A 20,571-nucleotide genomic window follows, 5' to 3' on the forward strand; every position below is an offset into this window, starting at 1 on the left:
CTTCGCCCATATCGTCGGTACGCTTCGGCTTACCTGGACAATATTGTCATCCACAGTACCGACTGGGAAAGTCACCTACCCAAAGTACAGGCTGTAGTGGACTCCCTTCGAGAGGCGGGACTAACAGATAACCCAAAGAAATGTGCAATAGGGTTAGAGGAGACTTAATACCTTGGGTATGTCATTGGGCGCGGAGTCATCAAACTGCAAGTGAACAAATTAGAGGCGATACGGAATTGGCCCCGACCTGTCACCACTAGGCAAATATATAAATGTATATATAAATAATCAGGTGTGGCACTTTTTCCTGGAAGAGACTAGCCAGTTTATTATTATCTTGCACAACTCTTTTAGGGTTGAATAAGGTTGAACTGTCTCTACATTAATGAATGGACCATTTTCATATCTGGGAACATCTGTGAGTAGTGGTTTAGTCTTCGATGCTTACATCCATTCGTGAAGTCTGTGAAAGAGAGGAAGATTTTAGATTTAAGACCAAAGCAGCTTGATTGTATTATTGATATTTTATACTTTTAGAGCAGTGTTTCTCATCCTGCGGCTTGCCACCTGTTGCAGAACCACAAATCCCAGCATGCCCTGAGAGCTGTCTGTTATATATATTTTTGCAACATCTTGAGGGCTACAGTTTGGGGAACATTGCTTTAGGCCTTATGCACACGATCATATCCATTTTGTAGTCTGCAAACCGCGCACACAAAATACAGATCGGGCCACGCTTTTATAAGAGACTCCCAATGAAAGATCTATACGTCTGACAGCGCTCCTGGACTCTGCACACACACGCAGATGATGCAGTTTGTCTCTCCATCGGGACATTGATCGAGCACTCATTAACTTCATGGCGCTCAGCGTATCTGAATAGGTTAGCTGCACCTTTGTGGCCGCCTGGCTGAAGAATCTATAGCAGATATATATATATATATATATATATATATATATATGTATATACATACTGTATACTTTTGGATGCGGTAAGGTGCATAAGCGCACAAACATCCTTAATATATAAATGAGGCTAAGTGTTTATTCAAAGCATAACCTATTTATTGGAATTGAATACTATCAATTTATTGACATTTACAACAACTTAGAGATTATAGTTATGGTGTATATCAAGTACTTTTTATTATCGAGTATGCCTCATGCAGATTTTTTATTATAGTGTGCACACTGTCCATTATTCAGTATTATATTAATTCAGGTAGAGATGGTTCACAATTTTTTATTCACTTATTGATTTATTTAATATTTGAATATTTATTTTTGATGTAATACATTTATTTATATACATAATCATATTTGCTGTGAAAAAGGAGTGATATCTTCTAATATAATTACATAACACATAGTAATATACTGTATAGTATATGGGGGAGACGTGAGGGCAGAAACGCCCAGCCCGTCCTTGTAGTCAGTACAGCATTGTACTGAACTAGGAAGGCGGATATGCCTTAGGCCTGTGATGGCTAACCTCCGGCACTCAGCTGTGGTAAAACGACTCCCAAGCTGCCCACTTGCTTGGCTGTTCTCTGTACTCCATATAAATGAATGGAGCATGCTGCGAGTCATAGTTTCACCACAGCTGGAGTTCTGGAGGTTAGCCATCACTTAGGCTATGTTCACATGACCGTGCTGCCGCTGTGCCTGTGTTGTGGACAGCAAACCACACGTTTGTGTGAACTCTGCATCACGGTGCAGAGCCATTGACTTGAATGGCTCTGTGATACACAAGACATGGAGGGGGTAAGGGGGTTACTACATAAATGATATTCATATCATGTTATTACTTACAGAACAATTCTCCATTCTTTCTCTCACTTCATAGGGCAAGGTGTCAATGATCATATTCTCCACCAACAACTGGTTCCTTTTTAAGTGGGTGCATTTCTCCAGTTCTATGGGTAGTTTCTCCAGTTGGTTCTCCAGCAGATCCAAGTAGGTTAACTGTGTTAACTCACCAATAAGTGATGAAATTATGGAAATATTGTTGTGGGAAAGCTTCAGGGTGTGAAGCTTTGTGCAGGAGTAAAGTTGATTGGGCAGGGAGGTCAGCTTGTTATGAGAAATTGAGAGACATTCCAGGTCAACAAGTATCCCAATCTCTTCAGGCAATAAGTGGATCTCATTATTTGAGAGGTCTAAACAGGACAACCTGGTCAATTTGAAGACTGCTGAAGATATCGATGTCAGATAATTATTGTTTATAAACAGTTTCTCAAGACTGGATACTCTAGCAATATGTGAAGGGATAGAGGATATGTTATTGTGGGAAAGATTCAAGGAGACTAGATTCTTCAGTTGCTGTAGGCTGGTCAGTTCCTCCAGGAAGTTCAGGTTGTTATTGCTGAAATCCACCTCCTGGAGTTTCACTAAACTGAATATAGAACTGGGTATGTGATCCAGCTGGCAATGGTTGAGTCTAAGATGTTTCAGATTTGTCAACTTTTTCAAGATTGAGACAGAAGACAGTTTAAAATCACCATTATGAATGGTAAGGCTTTCAAGAGTTTGGGCCAAACGTATTATAGTTGAAGGAACAGAAGATGTGTGTAGTTTGAGTGAAAGAGACTTGAGCTTTGCAAGTTCCTTAAAGGACTGTAAGGAAACACTGGTCTTAATTTCCAAATGAAAGTCATCATTGATGTAGAGCTCCCGAAGAGATGATAGGTTGTACATCCACGATGGAATCTCATCTGGATTGCTGAAATTCACTCTTAAGATATGTAGGTTCTTCTTCAAAAAGTCTAGAGCTCGTGTTTCTAACTTTATGTTACAGTTCATGATCCAAAGTTCTTTTAGTAACCTCAGGTTGGATACATCTCTTAATAAAGTTGCACTTTTTATCTTCTCAAGTTTAAGAACCTCAACTTCTGCTAATTGAAAGAGCTCTTCTGGGATGCCAGGGAGAGTTGGTAACCGAAGCTCAGTCTTGCCTTCCGAGTTGATGCTTAAGCGTTGCCTAAGTTTCTCTTGGGTCCAGTAGTTATTCATGTTTATTAGATCCAGCTTGGTTTCGCTGACGTCCGATAGGAAGATGGCAAATTTCCATGCGTAAAGCTGATCATATTGATCGATCAGATGAAGAAGAAAAGAAAAATCATTGATAGCATCAGGGATGTCGTCTATTCTTGTCTCTTTCCGGATTATCTCAAAAGAGTATTCTTGTAACTTGTAACAGAAGATCCAGTATAGAGTATAGAGGAATATAAAGGTGTAGATGAAAAGTACTAACAGGTAGATGATGGACAACATGGTAAACATTCTGCAAGGCACAAAAACACAGGAGAACTCGGTGTACCCTGAAATGTTTTGTGGCTCCACACAGTGGAACTGAAATTTCATATCTGGTGTATGATAAGTAACATATGACAAAAAGGCTGTTGCTTGTAACAGTCTGAAAAGAGCTTGCATTTTGTACGTATAATAAAGCAGGCTTTTCTTCTCTGTGTGAAGACGGAAATTTTTAACCCTTTCAAAAAGAGCCTTTGCCTGCTCTCCTTCTTTCTTGTCAAGAATTGACTCTGTGGTTCCTTTGCCTGCCACCACTTTCATAAACTTCTTGGATCTCCTATAGATGGCTTGTGGTCTCTGGACCTCTTCCAAGTGGAAATTGACTCGTTTTTGTGGAGGCTTTGGTAGATCTTCTGGTTGTTCTGTGGTTAAGGACTGTTCTAGATTTCCTATCTGAGAGACAGATGGCATAATCGGGGCTGGAGATTCAGCTACGGTTTCCAAAGCCTTATCTTTAGTGTTACTTTCTGAAGCCTTTGTTTCTAATGGAAGTGCATAATTCCTTGACTCCTCATGCACTGCCCTAGAAAGGGCTTTAATGGTCCAAGGAGATGCAAGACACATCCCAAGAACAGTAACAAACTGCTCAATCTTTGAACGTGTCATAGGAAATTTAAACCAAAAATTGCCGGCAATCAAAAGAACTGTTGAGTTAATTAAGATGAGGTAAGGAAAGACCTTTGAATAATCTGGCACAACATGTTCATAGCACCATTGGTTGATCACGATATAGTACTGTAACTCCATACTTGTGTTGTGTCCCAATGGGAAAAAGTAACTCTCAAATCTGTGGATTAAGGTAAGATTAATTACAGTTTCTGCTAGAGGCTTTGGGGGTATAGGCACACAAAGCACTTTCTCACTGGAGGCCTGTTAATAAATAAAAAAAATAACACTTAACAAGAAATCTGGTTGACATTGGGTGAAATAATCACCTATGCACATTTTGACAAAATTTGGTGAGGAAGTCTGGTACACAAAAGGTCACATACAGGTATGTCTTAACGGGACACTACCATCCAAATTTTGTAATCACATTAACAGCCTTTATGTGATATGCTACTGGAATGTATTTTTCTTTATGATATAATTTTTTTTACGTTACTTTTAGCACAGCAAACAGCCTCACTTGACTTTCACTGTCAGACCATCACTGCGTCAAGAAAGGGAAGGGGTTGAGGGACTCAATTTGAGCATTACACACTAATAAGTGCAGTGCTCCTCTGCCATCCTTATCTAGATCTATTAAGAGCACAAAAGAGCTATCACACTGTTATCCTAATTCTATTAATCTACTATTTTACTTACAGATAGCATCTATCCCTTACAGCATCAGTAAACTAAACAGTGGGTTACCTATCTATATAGGAGTTTTATCTCTGTGTGCTGCCTGCTACAGAAGGGTAATATTTTTTATTTCATTTTCAATACATAGTACAGCCAAAAATTGTTTGCTATGAATATTGAGTTTAATAATTACCACTTTCTGACTAGTGTCCATTTTAATCTGACCTTAAAGAGGTACTCCAGCAGGTTTTTTTTGTGATGAAGCATAGGCTATTATTAAAGGGATTTTCCAGGTTAGAATATTTGATGTCATATCATAAGGTTACTGTGCGGCACAGCATTCCGGCAGGCTGCTCAAGCAAAGAATTCCGGGAATCGGCCAGACAAAAACCTTTACATGAAGCAGTTTTCGTCTGGCCAAATCCCAGTATATTTGCAGGGGGCATCCAAATCTCCACCAGATACCATTATAGTCAATGGGGTCCGGCTGGCAGGCGGCACTTTCCGGCAATGCCGGGTCACGATAACTGTGGCAGGCTGTTCCCCGCTGGAACAGTCTGTCGGAGAGCTGTATCACAGATGTGAAACTAGCCTAAGGGTGGAAAGATGTTTGTTGAAGAACATATACTCAAAAATGACAACTGTTTTCTTGTTCGGTCCTGTACAGATTATAACATCTCCTAAAGAGGTTGTATCAAGTTTTTAACTTCTTCTCTTCAAGGAGACACAGGACCCCTGTTATCGTGGTTGGTGGGGGTCCTGTGGATAGGGCATAGGTTTAAGACTTGGCTCAAACTCTTTAAGTTTAAAAAACCTTCTGAAAGCTCCTGAAACAGTCTTGTATAAATCTGTCCAATACCCCTCATCATATGTTTCCAACACTGCAATTGGGGAAAGTTTATTCTGCAGCAAACTGCCCCCAACCTCCAAACCATTCCCCAAGCTTCCATATTTCTGTTTTACTTCTGTACTCACCTGCAAAGCGGCGGAGAACACAGACAGTACTTGCAAAAACAGGTTGAAGTAATCAGACATGGCATCCCACCATGGCTTTAAGATCCGTAGAGAAGGGTCCTGTGCAGTGAAATGCTTGAGTTCAGCCATGAAGATCACCATCATCAAGTAATAGTCTATAAATAAAAGTAGTCGAGAAGGAAATTTTCAATAGTAATGCGAGTCACTGCTAAGCTTAACATTTCATGCCTTAATGGGGTTTTCCAGGATTTTTATATTGATGGCTTGTCCTCAGGGAAAGCCATCAATATCGGATTGTGTGAGGCCTGACACTCCCCAATCCTGCCGATCAGCTGTTCTCAAGTAGCGCTGGAACTACACGGGTCCATCTATTGTGTAGTGGATAACGCTGGTTACTGCAGTGCTGCTCCCATCAAAGTGAATACTGCAGTAACCAGCTCTACCGGCTACAATTGGATGGAGCTAAGTAATTCCAGCACTTGAGCTACATAGAAACAGATGATCAGCAGGGATGCGGTTTGGTAGACCCCTACCAATCCTATATTGATGGCCTATCCTGAGAATAGGCTATCAATATAAAATATCTGGAAACCCCTTTTAATTATTTTACTAAAGACTTTTTATATGGTGGCAGGGGCTGACTGGGAACTTATAGTGACCAGGGAAAAAAATATAAGTAGCCCCATGTTGTAGGCCTCGGCGGATCCAAACTGACAGAGGGCAGGGCAACACAAGTAAGTGGGGCCAGCAATACCACATCGCAACGTTCTTATTCTTCATCTCTATTTATCCCAGGCCATCATGACAACTTCTTTCAGCCATGTCTCGTCTCTGCAGAGTTTGCCATACCTTCTCTTCCTGCTGCCACTCTCAGTACTATGCCTGCTGTGCTCCCCAATGTCCCAAATACTATACTGCAGTGAAACAGTTTCCCCAGTAATAATAAAGCCACCTACAATGCTCCCAGTAATAATGACACTATAGTTACCCCAGTCTTAAAGGGATTCTGTCACCAGTTTTTGACCCCCACATTAAAAAATATGGTTATGTGCATGGAGCTCTTGTGATTCCTAATGTGGTCTTATAAGCTAAATCTGTGTGCTCATTTAGTGTAAAAAACGTTTTATCTAACCTGTCATTCATCTCACTAAGGTGCCCAGGGGGATGCTCATGTCTTCCAGATGCCGCCCGCACCCGCCGCCGTTCATGCCCAGCTCCTCCTTTGCTGTCATCAGCGCCGCCTCAGAATCCATTGCTACTCCTCCGGCTCTCCCTCACTCCCCCCTCCTTCTTCTCTAACATCCGGCGCGTGCGCACAGGCCTGTGCCTGATGCGCCCATGCAGACTTCTCCGTTCGGCTTCATTGAGCGAAGTGCGCATGCGCCGGCACTTCGCTCAACCTCCCGATGACCTGAAGGCTGGCGCCAGTCATCGGGAGACATGAGCATCCCCCTGGGCACCTTAGTGAGATGAATGACAGGTTAGATAAAACGTTTTTTACACTAAATGAGCCTACAGATTTAGCTTATAAGACCACATTAGGAATCACAAGAGCTCCATGCACATAACCATATTTTTGAATGTGGGGGTCAAAAACTGGTGACAGAATCCCTTTAATAATTCCCTCTTATTATGTGCCCAGTAATATTACTGCCCCTATACTGTTCTCCAGCAATAATAATGATTTTACAAACTTTGTTAACCATTTAGGCGTTCAACAAGAATTAATGGAAAATAGAGATACAATTTTAAAATGTCCCTTTTTTTGGCAGATTTACCATTTTAATAATTTTAGAAACTACGGGATAGGGTGGCAGTTTTGTTGGTACTAGTTTAGGGTACATATGATTTTTGGTTGCTCTATATTACACTTTTTGTGAGGCAAGGTAACAAGAAATACAGTCATGTGAAAAAATTAGGACACCCTTTGAAAGCATGTGGTTTTTTGTAACATTTTTAATAAAAGGTTATTTCATCTCCGTTTCAACAATACAGAGAGATTAAAGTAATCCAACTAAACAAAGAAAACTGAAGAAAAGTCTTTTCAAGATCTTCTGTAAATGTCATTCTACAAAAATGCCTATTCTAACTGAGGAAAAAGATAGGACACCCTTGCCCCTAATAGCGAGTGTTACCTCCTTTGGCTGAAATAACTGCAGTGAGACGGTTCTTGTAGCCATCTACCAGTCTTCGACATCGGTCTGAGGAAATTTTACCCCACTCCTCAATGCAGAACTTTTTCAGCTGTGAGATGTTTGAGGGGTTTCTTGCACGTACAGCCCTTTTCAAGTCACCCCACAGCATCTCAATGGGATTCAAATCTGGACTTTGACTTGGCCATTCCAGGACTCTCCATTTCTTCTTTTTCAGCCAATCTTTGGTTGATTTACTAGTATGTTTTGGGTCATTGTCATGTTGCATGGTCCAGTTCCGCTTCAGCTTTAATTTTCTAACTGATGGTCTCACATGTTCTTCAAGCACCTTCTGATACACAGTAGAATTCATCGTGGATTCTATGATGGTGAGCTGACCAGGTCCTGCTGCAGCAAAGCAGCCCCAAACCATGACACTTCCACCTCCATGCTTCACAGTTGGTATGAGGTTCTTTTCTTGGAATGCTGTGTTTGGTTTACGCCAAACATGTCCTCTGCTGTTGTGTCCAAATAATTCAATTTTGGACTCATCTGTCCAAAGAACATTATTCCAGAAGTCCTGGTCTTTGTCAACTTTATCTCTGGCAAATGTCAGTCTGGCCTCGATGTTTCTCTTGGAAAGCAAAGGTTTCCTCCTTGCACACCTCCCATGCAAGTTAAACTTGTACAGTCTCTTTCTGATTGTAGAGGCATGTACTTCTACATCAACAGTAGCCAGAGCCTGCTGTAGTTCTCGAGATGACACTTTAGGGTTTTTGGAGACCTCTTTTAGCATCTTGCGGTCTGCTCTTGGGGTGAACTTGCTGGGGCGACCAGTCCTGGGCATGTTGGCAGTTGTTTTGAAAGCCCTCCACTTGTAGACTATCTTCCGGACAGTGGAATGGCTGATTTCAAAATCTTTTGAGATCTTTTTAACCCCTTAAGGACACAGCCTTTTTACACCTTAGGACCAGGCCATTTTTTGCAAATCTGACCAGTGTCACTTTAAGTGCTGATAACTTTAAAACGCTTTGACTTATCCAGGCCGTTCTGAGATTGTTTTTTCGTCACATATTGTACTTCATGACACTGGTGAAATTAAGTCAAAAAAATATTTTATTTTGCACCAAAAAATACCTAATTTAACAAATTTTTGGAAAAATTAGCAAATTTCAAAGTTTCAGTTTCTCTACTTCTGTAATACATAGTAATACCCCCAAAAATTGTGATGACTTTACATTCCCCATATGTCTACTTTATGTTTGAATTGTTTTGGGAATGATATTTTATTTTTTGGGGATGTTATAAGGCTTAGAAGTTTAGAAGCAAATCTTGAAATTTTTCAGCAATTTACAAAAACGACATTTTTAGGGACCAGTTCAGGTCTGAAGTCACTTTGCGAGGCTTACATAATAGAAACCACCCAAAAATGACCCCATCTAAGAAACTACACCCCTCAAGGTATTCAAAACTGATTTTACATACGTCGTTAACCCTTTAGGTGTTGCACAAGAGTTATTGGCAAATGGGGATGAAATTTGAGAATTTCTTTTTTTTGTCTAATTTTCCATTTTAACCCATTTTTTCCACTAACAAATCAAGGGTTAACAGCCAAACAAGACTGTATCTTTATTGCCCTGACTCTGCCGTTTATAGAAACACCCAATATGTGGCCGTAAACTACTGTACGGCCACACAGCGGGGCGTAGAGGGAAAGGTGCGCCGTTTGGTTTTTGGAGGGCTGATTTTTATGGACTGGTTTATTTACACCATGTCCCATTTGAAGACCCCTGATGCACCCCTAGAGTAGAAACTCCCTAAAAGTGACCCCATCTAAGAAACTACACCCCTCAAGGTATTCAAAACTGATTTTACATTCGTCGTTAACCCTTTAGGTGTTGCGCAAGAGTTATTGGCAAATGGGGATGAAATTTGCAAATTTCATTTTTTTGTCTAATTTTCCATTTTAACCCATTTTTTCCACTAACAAATCAAGGGTTAACAGCCAAACAAGACTGTATCTTTATTGCCCTGACTCTGCCGTTTACAGAAACACCCAATATGTGGCCGTAAACTACTGTACGGCCACACAGCGGGGCGTAGAGGGAAAGGTGCGCCGTTTGGTTTTTGGCGGGCTGATTTTTATGGACTGGTTTATTTACACCATGTCCCATTTGAAGACCCCTGATGCACCCCTAGAGTAGAAACTCCCTAAAAGTGACCCCATCTAAGAAACTACACCCCTCAAGGTATTCAAAACTGATTTTACATTCGTCGTTAACCCTTTAGGTGTTGCGCAAGAGTTATTGGCAAATTGGGATGAAATTTGCAAATTTCATTTTTTTGTCTAATTTTCCATTTTAACCCATTTTTTCCACTAACAAATCAAGGGTTAACAGCCAAACAAGACTGTATCTTTATTGCCCTGACTCTGCCGTTTACAGAAACACCCAATATGTGGCCGTAAACTACTGTACGGCCACACAGCGGGGCGTAGAGGGAAAGGTGCGCCGTTTGGTTTTTGGCGGGCTGATTTTTATGGACTGGTTTATTTACACCATGTCCCATTTGAAGACCCCTGATGCACCCCTAGAGTAGAAACTCCCTAAAAGTGACCCCATCTAAGAAACTACACCCCTCAAGGTATTCAAAACTGATTTTACATACGTCGTTAACCCTTTAGGTGTTGCGCAAGAGTTATTGGCAAATGGGGATGAAATTAGCAAATTTCATTTTTTTGTCTAATTTTCCATTTTAACCCATTTTTTCCACTAACAAATCAAGGGTTAACAGCCAAACAAGACTGTATCTTTATTGCCCTGACTCTGCCGTTTACAGAAACACCCAATATGTGGCCGTAAACTACTGTACGGCCACACAGCGGGGCGTAGAGGGAAAGGTGCGCCGTTTGGTTTTTGGAGGGCTGATTTTTATGGACTGGTTTATTTACACCATGTCCCATTTGAAGCCCCCTGATGCACCCCTAGAGTAGAAACTCCCTAAAAGTGACCCCATTTTGGAAACTACGGGATAAGGTGGCATTTTTTTGGGGACTATTTTTAGGGTAAATATGATTTTTGGTTGCTCTATATTACATTTTTGTGACGCAAGGTTACCAAAAATTGAAATTCTGAAATTTCATCTCCATTTGCCATTAACTGTTGAGGAACACCTAAAGGGTTAATGAAGTTTGTATAATCAGTTTTGAATACCTTGAGGGGTGTAGTTTCTTAGATGGGGTCAGTTTTGGGGAGTTTTTACTCTAGGGTACATCAGGGGGGCTTCAAAAGGGACATGGTGTCAATAAAAAAGGCCATCAAAATCGGCCTTCCAGAAACCATGTCGGTCCTTTCCTTTTGCGGCCTCCCTTTTACTGATACAGCAGTTTACGACCACAAATGTGGTGTTTCTGTGAACTGCAGTATCAGGGTAATAAATATTAAGTTTTGTTTGGTTGTTAACCCTTGTTTTATTACCGGAAAAAACTGATTGAAATGGAAAAGTGCCAAAAATAGCGGTTTTGGCACTGTTTTTTTTTTTTTTTTTTTACTGTGTTAATCTGGGGGGTTAGGTAATGGGATATTTTTATAGAGGAGATTTTTACGGACGCGGCAATACCTAATAAGTCTACTTTTTTTTTACAATTATTTAGGTTTTTGACTATATTATCTTTTTTGATACAAATCTTTTTTTGGGTATCTCTAAAGTCTAAGGGTCATTTTTTTTTTTTTTTTTATCCAATTATCTCATGTGGGGACTCATTTTTTGCGGGATGAGCGGACGGTTTTATTGGCACTATTTTGGGGGCTATATGACTTTTTTATCGCTTGCTATTAAACTTTTTGTTATGTAAGGTGACAAAAAAATTATTTTTTTGCACCTATTTTTTTTTTTTTTTTGACCGTGTTAATCTGGGGGGTTGGGTCATGGGGTATTTTTATAGAGGAGATTCTTACGGACGCGGCAATACCTGATAAGTCAACTTTTTTTACAATTATTTTGGTTTTAGACTATATTATCTTTTTTGATTAAAATTTTTTTGGGGGTATCTCTAAAGTCTAAGGGTCATTTTTGTAAAAAAAAAAATTATCCAATTATCTCATGTGGGGGCTCATTTTTTGTGGGATGAGTGGACGGCTTTATTGGCACTTTTTGGGGGGCTATATGACTTTTTGATCGCTTGCTATTAAACTTTTTATTATGTAAGGTGACAAAAAAAAACCTTTTTTTGCACCTTTTTTTTTTTTTTTTTCCTTGACCGTGTTAATCTGGGGGGTTAGGTCATGGGGTAGTTTTATAGAGGAGATTATTACCAACGCGGCGATACCTAATATGTCTACTTTTAATAAATTATTTTAGTTTTTTTTGGGTGTCTCAAGTCTGAGAACCAGTTTTTTTTATCCGATGTCAGTGCTAAATTGGGATATAAATTTAGTACTCCATGGAAGTGTGATACTCCCTGAAGCAACCGTCAATGCAGAGGCCCGGATGATCGGGGCAAGTGTCGCACTGAGTAGTTGTGTCCTTCCGTATCCCCCTCCTGCGACACACTCTGCACTTTTTTTGGGTTCGTCCCTTCTTTCCAGTATGGGGGACCACACCTGGAAAGTGTTGGCCAGGGACGATCCGGGCACCTACAGTTCCCGAGGTACTCCGGCCTGCTCTTTCCCGGTCCGAAAAGATCAGGGCCTTGAGGACTGCCTCATAGAACTGGAGGAATGTCCCTGTGCTGCCAGCGCTTCGGGATAGTACAAAAGAGTTGTACATGGCAACCTGCACCAAGTAGACCGCAACTTTTTTGTACCATGCCCGGGTTTTGCGCATGGCGTTATATGGCTTGAGGACTTGATCAGAGAGATCAACTCCTCCCATATACCGATTGTAAGCGACGATACAATCGGGCTTGAGGACCGTTGCCGCGGTACCTCGCACAGGGACAGGGGTGATGCCGTTACCATGAATTGTGGACAGCATAAGGACATCCCTCTTGTCCTTATACCTGACCAGCAACAGGTTTCCAGTGGTAAGGGCACGGGTCTCACCCCTGGGGATAGGTACCTGGAGGGGGTGGGCAGGGAGGCCGCGTTGATTTTTCCGCACGGTCCCACAAGCGGACGTGGATCTGGCGGCAAGGGACTGGAACAAGGGGATACTGGTATAAAAGTTATCCACGTAAAGGTGGTAACCCTTATCCAGCAGTGGGTACATAAGGTCCCACACAAGTTTCCCGGTAACACCCAGAGTGGGGGGACATTCTGGGGGTTGAATCCGGGAATCTCGCCCCTCGTACACACGAAATTTGTAAGTGTACCCTGAGGTACTCTCACAAATTTTGTATAGCTTCACGCCATACCTCGCCCGCTTGGAGGGCACATACTGGCGGAAAATGAGTCTCCCCTTGAACGCAATGAGAGACTCATCAACCGCGACCTCTCTTCCAGGTACATAGGCCTCCATGAATTTGGCCCCAAAGTGATCGATGACCGGCCGTATCTTGTACAGACGGTCATGGGCAGGATCACCTCGGGGGGGACATGCTGCATTATCGGAATAATGCAGACATTTCCGGATGGCCTCAAACCGGGAGCGTGTCATGGCTGTACTGTAAAGTGGGGCCTGGTATAGGACGTCCCCACTCCAGTACAGCCTGACACTGGGTTTTTTGACCAGGCCCATATGCAGCACGAGGCCCCAAAATGTCCTCATTTCGGCTGCACTGACCGGCGTCCAGCCACCGGGCCTGGCCAAAAAGGAGCCCGGGTGTTGAGCGACGAACTGTTGGGCGTACAGATTCGTCTGCTCCACCATCAGATTTACCAGTGGGTCACTGAAAAAATGACAAAAAAAGTCATATTCAGTGTAGCCCACTGTGGAAATCTGGATTCCTGATTGGCCTACAAAATCAGGAATCACAGGCTCGTATCGCTCTGGGTTACACCAGACAAGTTCACCGGCAGGGGGCTCCGGTGGATTTAACTGGTGGGCCGGGAAACCAGTACGAGCCCCAGAGCTGCTCGTACTAGTGTGGGCCACAGGGTCCCTAACATGGCGGTCCCCTTGCTCCGCCTGGCGGCGTCTCCGCCGCCTTGGGGGCTCATCATCATCGCTAGATGATGAGGAGGATGCGGATGACAACAGGAATGTGGGGTCATCCTCATCCTCACTGGGACTCTCGGAGTCAGAGGCAATCTGGGCGTATGCCTCCTCGGCCGAGAACGTCCGGCGGGCCATAGGGGAGTGTGTGTCTGCGTGTATATGTGCGTGTGTGTAACTCTTTATTTTGTGTGCGTGTGTGTGGGGGCACGGGTGTTCACGAACTCACCCTAAAACTAACAGAAAAAAAATAAAATAAACTAACTAAAAAAAAGGGCAAAAAATGTGGGGAAAAAAATTCAAAACCGCTGATCAACCGTCCGAAGTTGATCAGCGGTGGGGTGTGCGATGCGCTAACAGTGGCCGGACACTAAGTGCCGGCCACAGTCAGCGTACACGAAAAAAAAAAAAAATGCACCCCAAAAAAGGTGGGGGGGGGGGGGAGGCAGGGGGGGGGCAAGTGGCAGCACCCCTGGGGGGTCTAGGGTCACACAGCTGTGCTGTGGACCCCAGACACCCTAACTTAGGGTGATGCAATCAAAGTTCAAAAACTAACTTTCCCTTTTTTTTCCCTGCCTAAACCAAACTTTCCCTAGCTGTCCCTATGTACCTGATGGGGTCCTGGGGGGCACAGATCGGGTCCTGGGGGGCACAGATCGGGGTGCAGGCAGCGGTGGCAGACACGTGCAGGCAGCTCCTCTCTCCTCCGGCTCCGGAACACAAAAGGAGGAGGAGAGGAGCGCCTGCCTCTTTTGAATCTGCCGCCGGACCGCCCACAGACCAATCAGAAAGCGATCCTGAGTGGTGATGTCACCATCACCACTCAGGATCGCTGGATGGTGATTGGTGGGGTGAAATCACACCACCATCACCATCCTGTTCCGGGTTATCGGGACTTCAAAGACCCGAATAACCCGGAAACGCAGAAAACCGCAGGTCTGAATTGACCTGCGGTTTTCTGCGATCGCATACATGGGGGGGTCACCGGACCCCCCGGCGCATTTGCTCCAAGTGCCTGCTCAATGATTTGAGCAGGCACGGGGTTCCGATCACCGCCCGCCGTGCGGCGGTGATCGAAAATGCACAGGGCGTACATGTACGCCCTGTGTCCTTAAGTACCAGGGCACAAGGGCGTACCTGTACGCCCTATGTCCTTAAGAGGTTAAATCCCTTCCCAGACTCATAGGCTGCTACAATCTTTTTTCTGAAGTCCTCTGACAGCTCTTTTGCTCTCACCATGGTGCTCACTCTCACTTCAACAGTCAGGAGCACACCAAACTAAATGTCTGAGGTTTAAATAGGGCAAGCCTCATTCAACATGCAGAGTAACGATCTACTAATTATGTGCACCTGGTGTGATATACCTGTGTGAGATCTGAGCCAATTTAAGAGGGAATACATGTGAGGGTGTCCTATCTTTTTCCTCAGTTAGAATAGGCATTTTTGTAGAATGACATTTACAGAAGATCTTGAAAAGACTTTTCTTCAGTTTTCTTTGTTTAGTTGGATTACTTTAATCTCTCTGTATTGTTGAAACGGAGATGAAATAACCTTTTATTAAAAATGTTACAAAAAACCACATGCTTTCAAAGGGTGTCCTAATTTTTTCACATGACTGTAGCTGTTTTGGCACCGTTTTTATTTTTTGTTATTTACAACATTACATTCATCTGACAGGTTAGATCATGTGGTATTTTTATAGACCAGGTTGTCACGGACGCGGGGATACCTAATATGTATACTATTTTTTTTATTTATATAAGTTTTACACAATGATTTCATTTTTTAAACAAAAAAATTAATGTTTTAGTGTCTCCATATTCTGAGAGCCATAGTTTTTTCAGTTTTTGGGCAATTATCTTAGGTAGGGTCTACTTTTTTGCGGGATGAGGAGATGGGAGATTGATTGGCACTATTTTGGGGTGCGTATGATTTTTTGATCGCTTGCTATTAACACTTTTTGTGATGTAAGGTAAAAAATATGTTTTTTTTTACACACCGTTTTTTTTTACGGTATTCGCCTGAGGGGTTAGGTCATGTGATATTGTTATAGAGCAGGTTATTACAGACGCAGCGATACCTAATATGTATACTTTTTTTTATTTATGTAAGTTTTACACAATTATTTCATTTTTGAAACAAAAAAAAATCATGTTTAAGTGTTTCCATAGTCTGAGAACCATAGTTTTTTCAGTTTTTGGACGATTATCTTGGTTAGGGTAAGATTTTTGCGGGATGAGATGACGGTTTGATTGGCACTATTTTGGGGTGCGTATGATTTTTTGATTGCTCGCTATTACACTTTTTGTGGTGTAAGGTGACAAAAAAAGGCTTTTTTGTTTACCTGGGGGGGTTAGGTCATGTGATAGTTTTATAGAGCAGGTTATTACGGACGCTGATACCTAATATGTATACTTTTTTAAATTTACTTTTGTTACACAATAACAGCTTTTTTAAAACCACAAAAATGATGTTTTAGTGTCTCCATATTCTGAGCCATAGTTTTTTTTTTTTGGGGGCGATTGTCTTAGGTAGGGGCTATTTTTTTGCGGGATGAGGTGACGGTTAGATTGGTACTATTTTGGTGGGCATACGCCTTTTTGATCGCTTGCTGTTGTACTTTTTGTGATGTAAGGTGACAAAAAAATTGTTTATTTAGCACAGTTTTTATTTTTTATGGTGTTTATCTGAGGGGTTAGGTCATGTGATGTCATTTTTTTACTTTATTTGGGGAAAATTACGTTTTTGTTTATTTTTACTTGAAACTTTAAATTTTTTGGGGGAAAACTTAATTTTTTAAATTATTATTATTATTTTTTTAATTCTTTATTTCTGTATCATATATCAATGTTAACAACAGCACAAAGGAAACATTGTGTTGGGAATCATCGTCTCATGGATTAAGGTATATAATAGCTAGTCACAAAGTAACAAAGCAGGCTTGAGAAGCTGAAGAGCCCAAAAATAAGACATCTTGAACTCGGATCTACTTAATCAGATCTTCGCCTCGGATCATAAAGACCAAATAAAGACATTATCCTAAGGGTGGTAGCATGTAACAGGTTCCCTTCGAGCTTTGGGGGATATCAGAGCGGTGGAGGGTAAGACAATGCGAACTTAGGGCAAATGGGATAGATGAAGAAGAGGAGGGAAAGACGAATATAAGAAGAGAAGAAAAGAAGAGATTAGAGTGAGGAAAGAAGAAACCTGACTGTCAGCGTCAGAAATGGCGGTGTAGCCACTTCACGAAGATAACAAGAACCTGAACTCTTGGGTCTCCTGGAACGCTATCCAACCCCTCCAGGTTTTGTGGAAGGATTTCTCGGTATTCTTCAGCGTGGCAGTAAGATCCTCCTTCCTCATTATTTCCTGAATTTTGTCGATCCACAATGTCATTGTGGGGGCAGAGGTTTGTCTCCACAGAATCGGGATACATGCCCTCGCCGCATTGACCAAATGACGGACCACAGACCTCTTGTAAGTGGCTATAGACAGGTCGCACTGATGGAGCAGAAAGAAGGCGGGCCATCGGGAGGTCAACCATGGTAAATTTGGGTGTAACCCGCCATACTCCCTCCCAGAACCTAGTCAAAACGGGGCATTCCCAGAAGATGTGTAGTATCGTCCCTCTAGTCTCACCACAGCGCCAACAGAGGGGGAAGATTGTGGGAAACATCGTGTGTAGTTTGGAAGGGACCCTGTACCACCTAGAAAGTAACTTGAACCCTGCTTCCTGAACCCTGCTAGCTATAGACATTATGTAAAGGCGGTCCTTCTGTTCCGTCGAAAAAGGTCACCCCAAGGTCTTTTTCCTATTGTGTTATGTAGTTTGGGGGTGGAAGTTCCGAGGGAGAGTACAGTAGGCCATACGTCTGGGATAAAGCATGTCTAAGTACATCTCCACGGTCGCAGAGTTTTTAAATTCAGTTCTATCCCTGTTGTACGTGGTCGCTGGCGGCAATGGGCTAAGAAGTGACGCAATTGTTGGGATTGCCAATATGACAGGGTCGGAGGGATACCGTCAGGGAGGGTAGAGTCAGGTAGAGTCCAAGTGTCTTCAGTGATGAGCTCAGAATACATTCCTGGTGAGTAGAGTCTGAAAGCTCCCTGTGCCAAGCCCAGGCGAGAATTGGGGATTACCTAAGATTGGGAACAGAGGGGAAGGGGAGGGGGAAAGACCATGTTTCTCCGCTGTGGATACAAATGAACGTAACGTCAGGCCAATGGTTGGGTGTAGACGTGCTTGTAAAGGTATGAGGGCGTCTAACCACGGGGTCACAGACAAGGGAGTGGGAATGAAGGACTGTTCCACCTGCACCCATTGTTTGTGCGACTGGTGACAACACCAGTCGATGATATGGGTCAGGTGTTATGCCTTGTAGTAGGCCACGAAGTCGGGAAAACCCAGTCCCCTGTCGCTTTTCGGACGGAACAAAGTGGAGCGGGCAATCCAGGGTTACTTTCCCGCCCATATGAAATGAGGGAGCATTTTTAGGGTACAGATCAGTACAGATCAGAAATGACCGGGGTCAAGTGTATACCTAGGTACTTTAGGGAGGATCTGTCCCATTTAAACGGGAAGTCCTCTGACAGGTCTTGGACCACAGCCGAGGGCACAGTGATATTAAGTGCTTCAGATTTCTGGAGGTTAATTTTATAAGGTGAGTGTAGGTTTTGAGAACACAGAGCAGATTCGGAATGGAGATGTGAGGATTAGTGATGAAGAAGAGTAAATCATCCGCATAAGCGGCTACTTTGTGATGGGTGCTTCGGATTTGCAGGCCAGTTATGTCGGGGTCCATTCTAATGTGACTTAACAGGGGTTCCAGGCAGAGAATAAAAATCAAGGGGGAGAGGGGGCAGCCCTGACGAGTCCAATTTCTGATAGGGAAGGATGCAGAGAATTGGCTGTTCACTCGTACTGAGGCTGTGGGGTTAGAGTAAAGATTACGAATGCGGGACATCATAGTGTCTCTCAGACCCACATGCTCCAGGATTGCAAACATGACGGCCCAGTTCCCTCGGTCAAAAGCTTTGTTTGCATCAGTCGAGAGCAGAAGCATGGGCAACCGAGACATAACCGCCTTGTTAATCATGTTTATGGCTCTGGTTATGTCGCTGGCTTCTCTCAGAGGCATAAAGCCTGTTTGGTCTAAGTGGATAAGGTGTTGTAAATGGGGAGCTAGACGTGTGGCCAGGATTTTAGAGAATAGTTTAAGATCTACGTTAATTAACGAGATCGGGCGGTAACTTTGGCACTGAGCTGGATCCTGTCCTTCCTTCGGGATTACTGCTAATTGGGCTCTGAGGGTGTCCTGGGGGACATGTTGGGGTGTACCGAGCGAGCTGTATGCCGCTAGAAACTGTGAGGATAGGAGGTCCGAGAATTTTTTTATAATATGACAATGGCAACCCGTCAGGTTCCCGATCGGGAGTTTTTAATGGCGAACCGTAGCTCTGTCTCTGACAAAGGCTGATCAAGCCATGCCAGAAGTGGAGAGATATGTTTGGATGGTGGACCGAAACTCCTCAGGATTACCGCTTGTGGGTTCTAGGTTGTACAGTGAGTTGTAGTAGGACCTGAAAGCAGCAGCTAGCTGTGAGGATATTGTTAACCGACAGCCGGTATTATCCGTCAAGAAGGGGACGTAGGAGCGCATTCTCGCGGTCCGCAGTGCCCTTGCTAATGTCCTACCTGGTTTGTTTCCGTGTTCGTAATAGTGTCTGTGGCATCTAACTATGGTCGCTTTGGCCTTGGTCATGCAGAGGGAGCGGATTTTCTCCCTCAGGGAGCGTATTTCATTCCCTATTTGATCCTCTATGGAGGTCTTGTGTTGTGTCTCAAGAGTATGGAGTTTAGTGATCAGGGACATAAGGGTCGCCGCTTTCTCTCTGCCAGTACTTGTGTGTCCTTTAGGAGGGAGGTATTGAGGCACCAGTGCCAAGCTCTAGGTTGGAAAGTTGGTATAAGGAGGGACATACCAACGTAGGAGCGCTCAGCTGCCCAAAGTGACAAAAACAAGAGAGTCTCCTCATGTCGTCAGTGAATAGGGGAGCAGGGAGGTCTCGACGGCGACTGACGTCGGCGATTCCTGATGTTGGTCAGGCGGCCGTTTGCTGGCCGCTGAGATAAGGGCAGTTGATTCCAGCGAGACATGTCTTCGCGTAAGGCTGGGGTGAGGAGCAGAGGCGGAGTGGTCCAGTCAGGAACGGAGATGGGTGGTACCTCCAGGAATGTGAAGGCCTCTGGGAGGTCATCAGTCGAGCGAACTGGGAGAGATTGGCCTCCGGGTTTCCGTATGATAATGTGGAAAGTGTGACCCGCTTGTTTTATGGCCTCCCAAAGCGGACAAGGCGTCTCATATATAGCGTCAGCCGGGAGACGTCAGGTAGAATCGTAACAGGTGAACCCTCGAAGAGGACTTCCTTTTTCTCCCATGCTTTGCGTAAAATGTCCTCCTTCACTTTATAAAAATGTACACAACAGATCACATCCCGCGGCCTATCCATGCTGCGAGCACCAGCGCCCAGGGCCCTATGGACCCTGTCCAGCTCTATTTCGGTGAGCGGGGGTCTGTCGAGGATTTTGTTGAATATGGACACCACTGTATCATGGAGTCGGTCACTGGAGACTGATTCAGGCAGGTTCCGTATTTTGAGGTTGTTACGGCGCTCCCTATTTTCTACATCATCCAGGTGGAGCGAAAAGTCCTTTAATTGAGAAGTATGGGAGAACAAAGCATCTGACAGAGAGGACAATTGAGAGGCGGAC

The 20,571-nt window shown here is 43.4% G+C and overlaps 1 protein-coding gene across 1 annotated transcript; it reads right to left on the minus strand.

Annotated features, from left to right (window-relative positions):
• Nucleotides 1-430: 430 nt before the first annotated feature.
• Nucleotides 431-18,937, minus strand: LOC122925649 (volume-regulated anion channel subunit LRRC8C-like). Its single transcript, XM_044276998.1, has 3 exons — nucleotides 18,785-18,937; nucleotides 1,813-4,182; nucleotides 431-463 (listed from the first exon to the last, which is right to left on the minus strand). Exons 1-3 carry the CDS (start codon nucleotides 18,935-18,937, stop codon nucleotides 431-433), a joined length of 2,556 nt encoding a protein of 851 aa, XP_044132933.1.
• Nucleotides 18,938-20,571: the final 1,634 nt, after the last annotated feature.

This window comes from Bufo gargarizans, chromosome 2 (genome assembly GCF_014858855.1).
Source record: "Bufo gargarizans isolate SCDJY-AF-19 chromosome 2, ASM1485885v1, whole genome shotgun sequence".
Classification (NCBI taxonomy): domain Eukaryota; kingdom Metazoa; phylum Chordata; class Amphibia; order Anura; family Bufonidae; genus Bufo; species Bufo gargarizans.

Excerpts from the sequence above, each read along its gene's own strand:
- LOC122925649 (XM_044276998.1), bottom strand. The coding sequence starts at position 18,937 with ATGCCTCTGAGAGAAGCCAGCGACATAACCAGAGCCATAAACATGATT. Across the intron at positions 4,183-18,784 it reads TGTTTGCAATCCTGGAGCAT|GCCTCCAGTGAGAAAGTGCT; the intron begins GTGGGTCTGAGA and ends ATTTATTAACAG. Across the intron at positions 464-1,812 it reads AAAGAATGGAGAATTGTTCT|ACTTCACGAATGGATGTAAG; the intron begins GTAAGTAATAAC and ends TCTCTTTCACAG.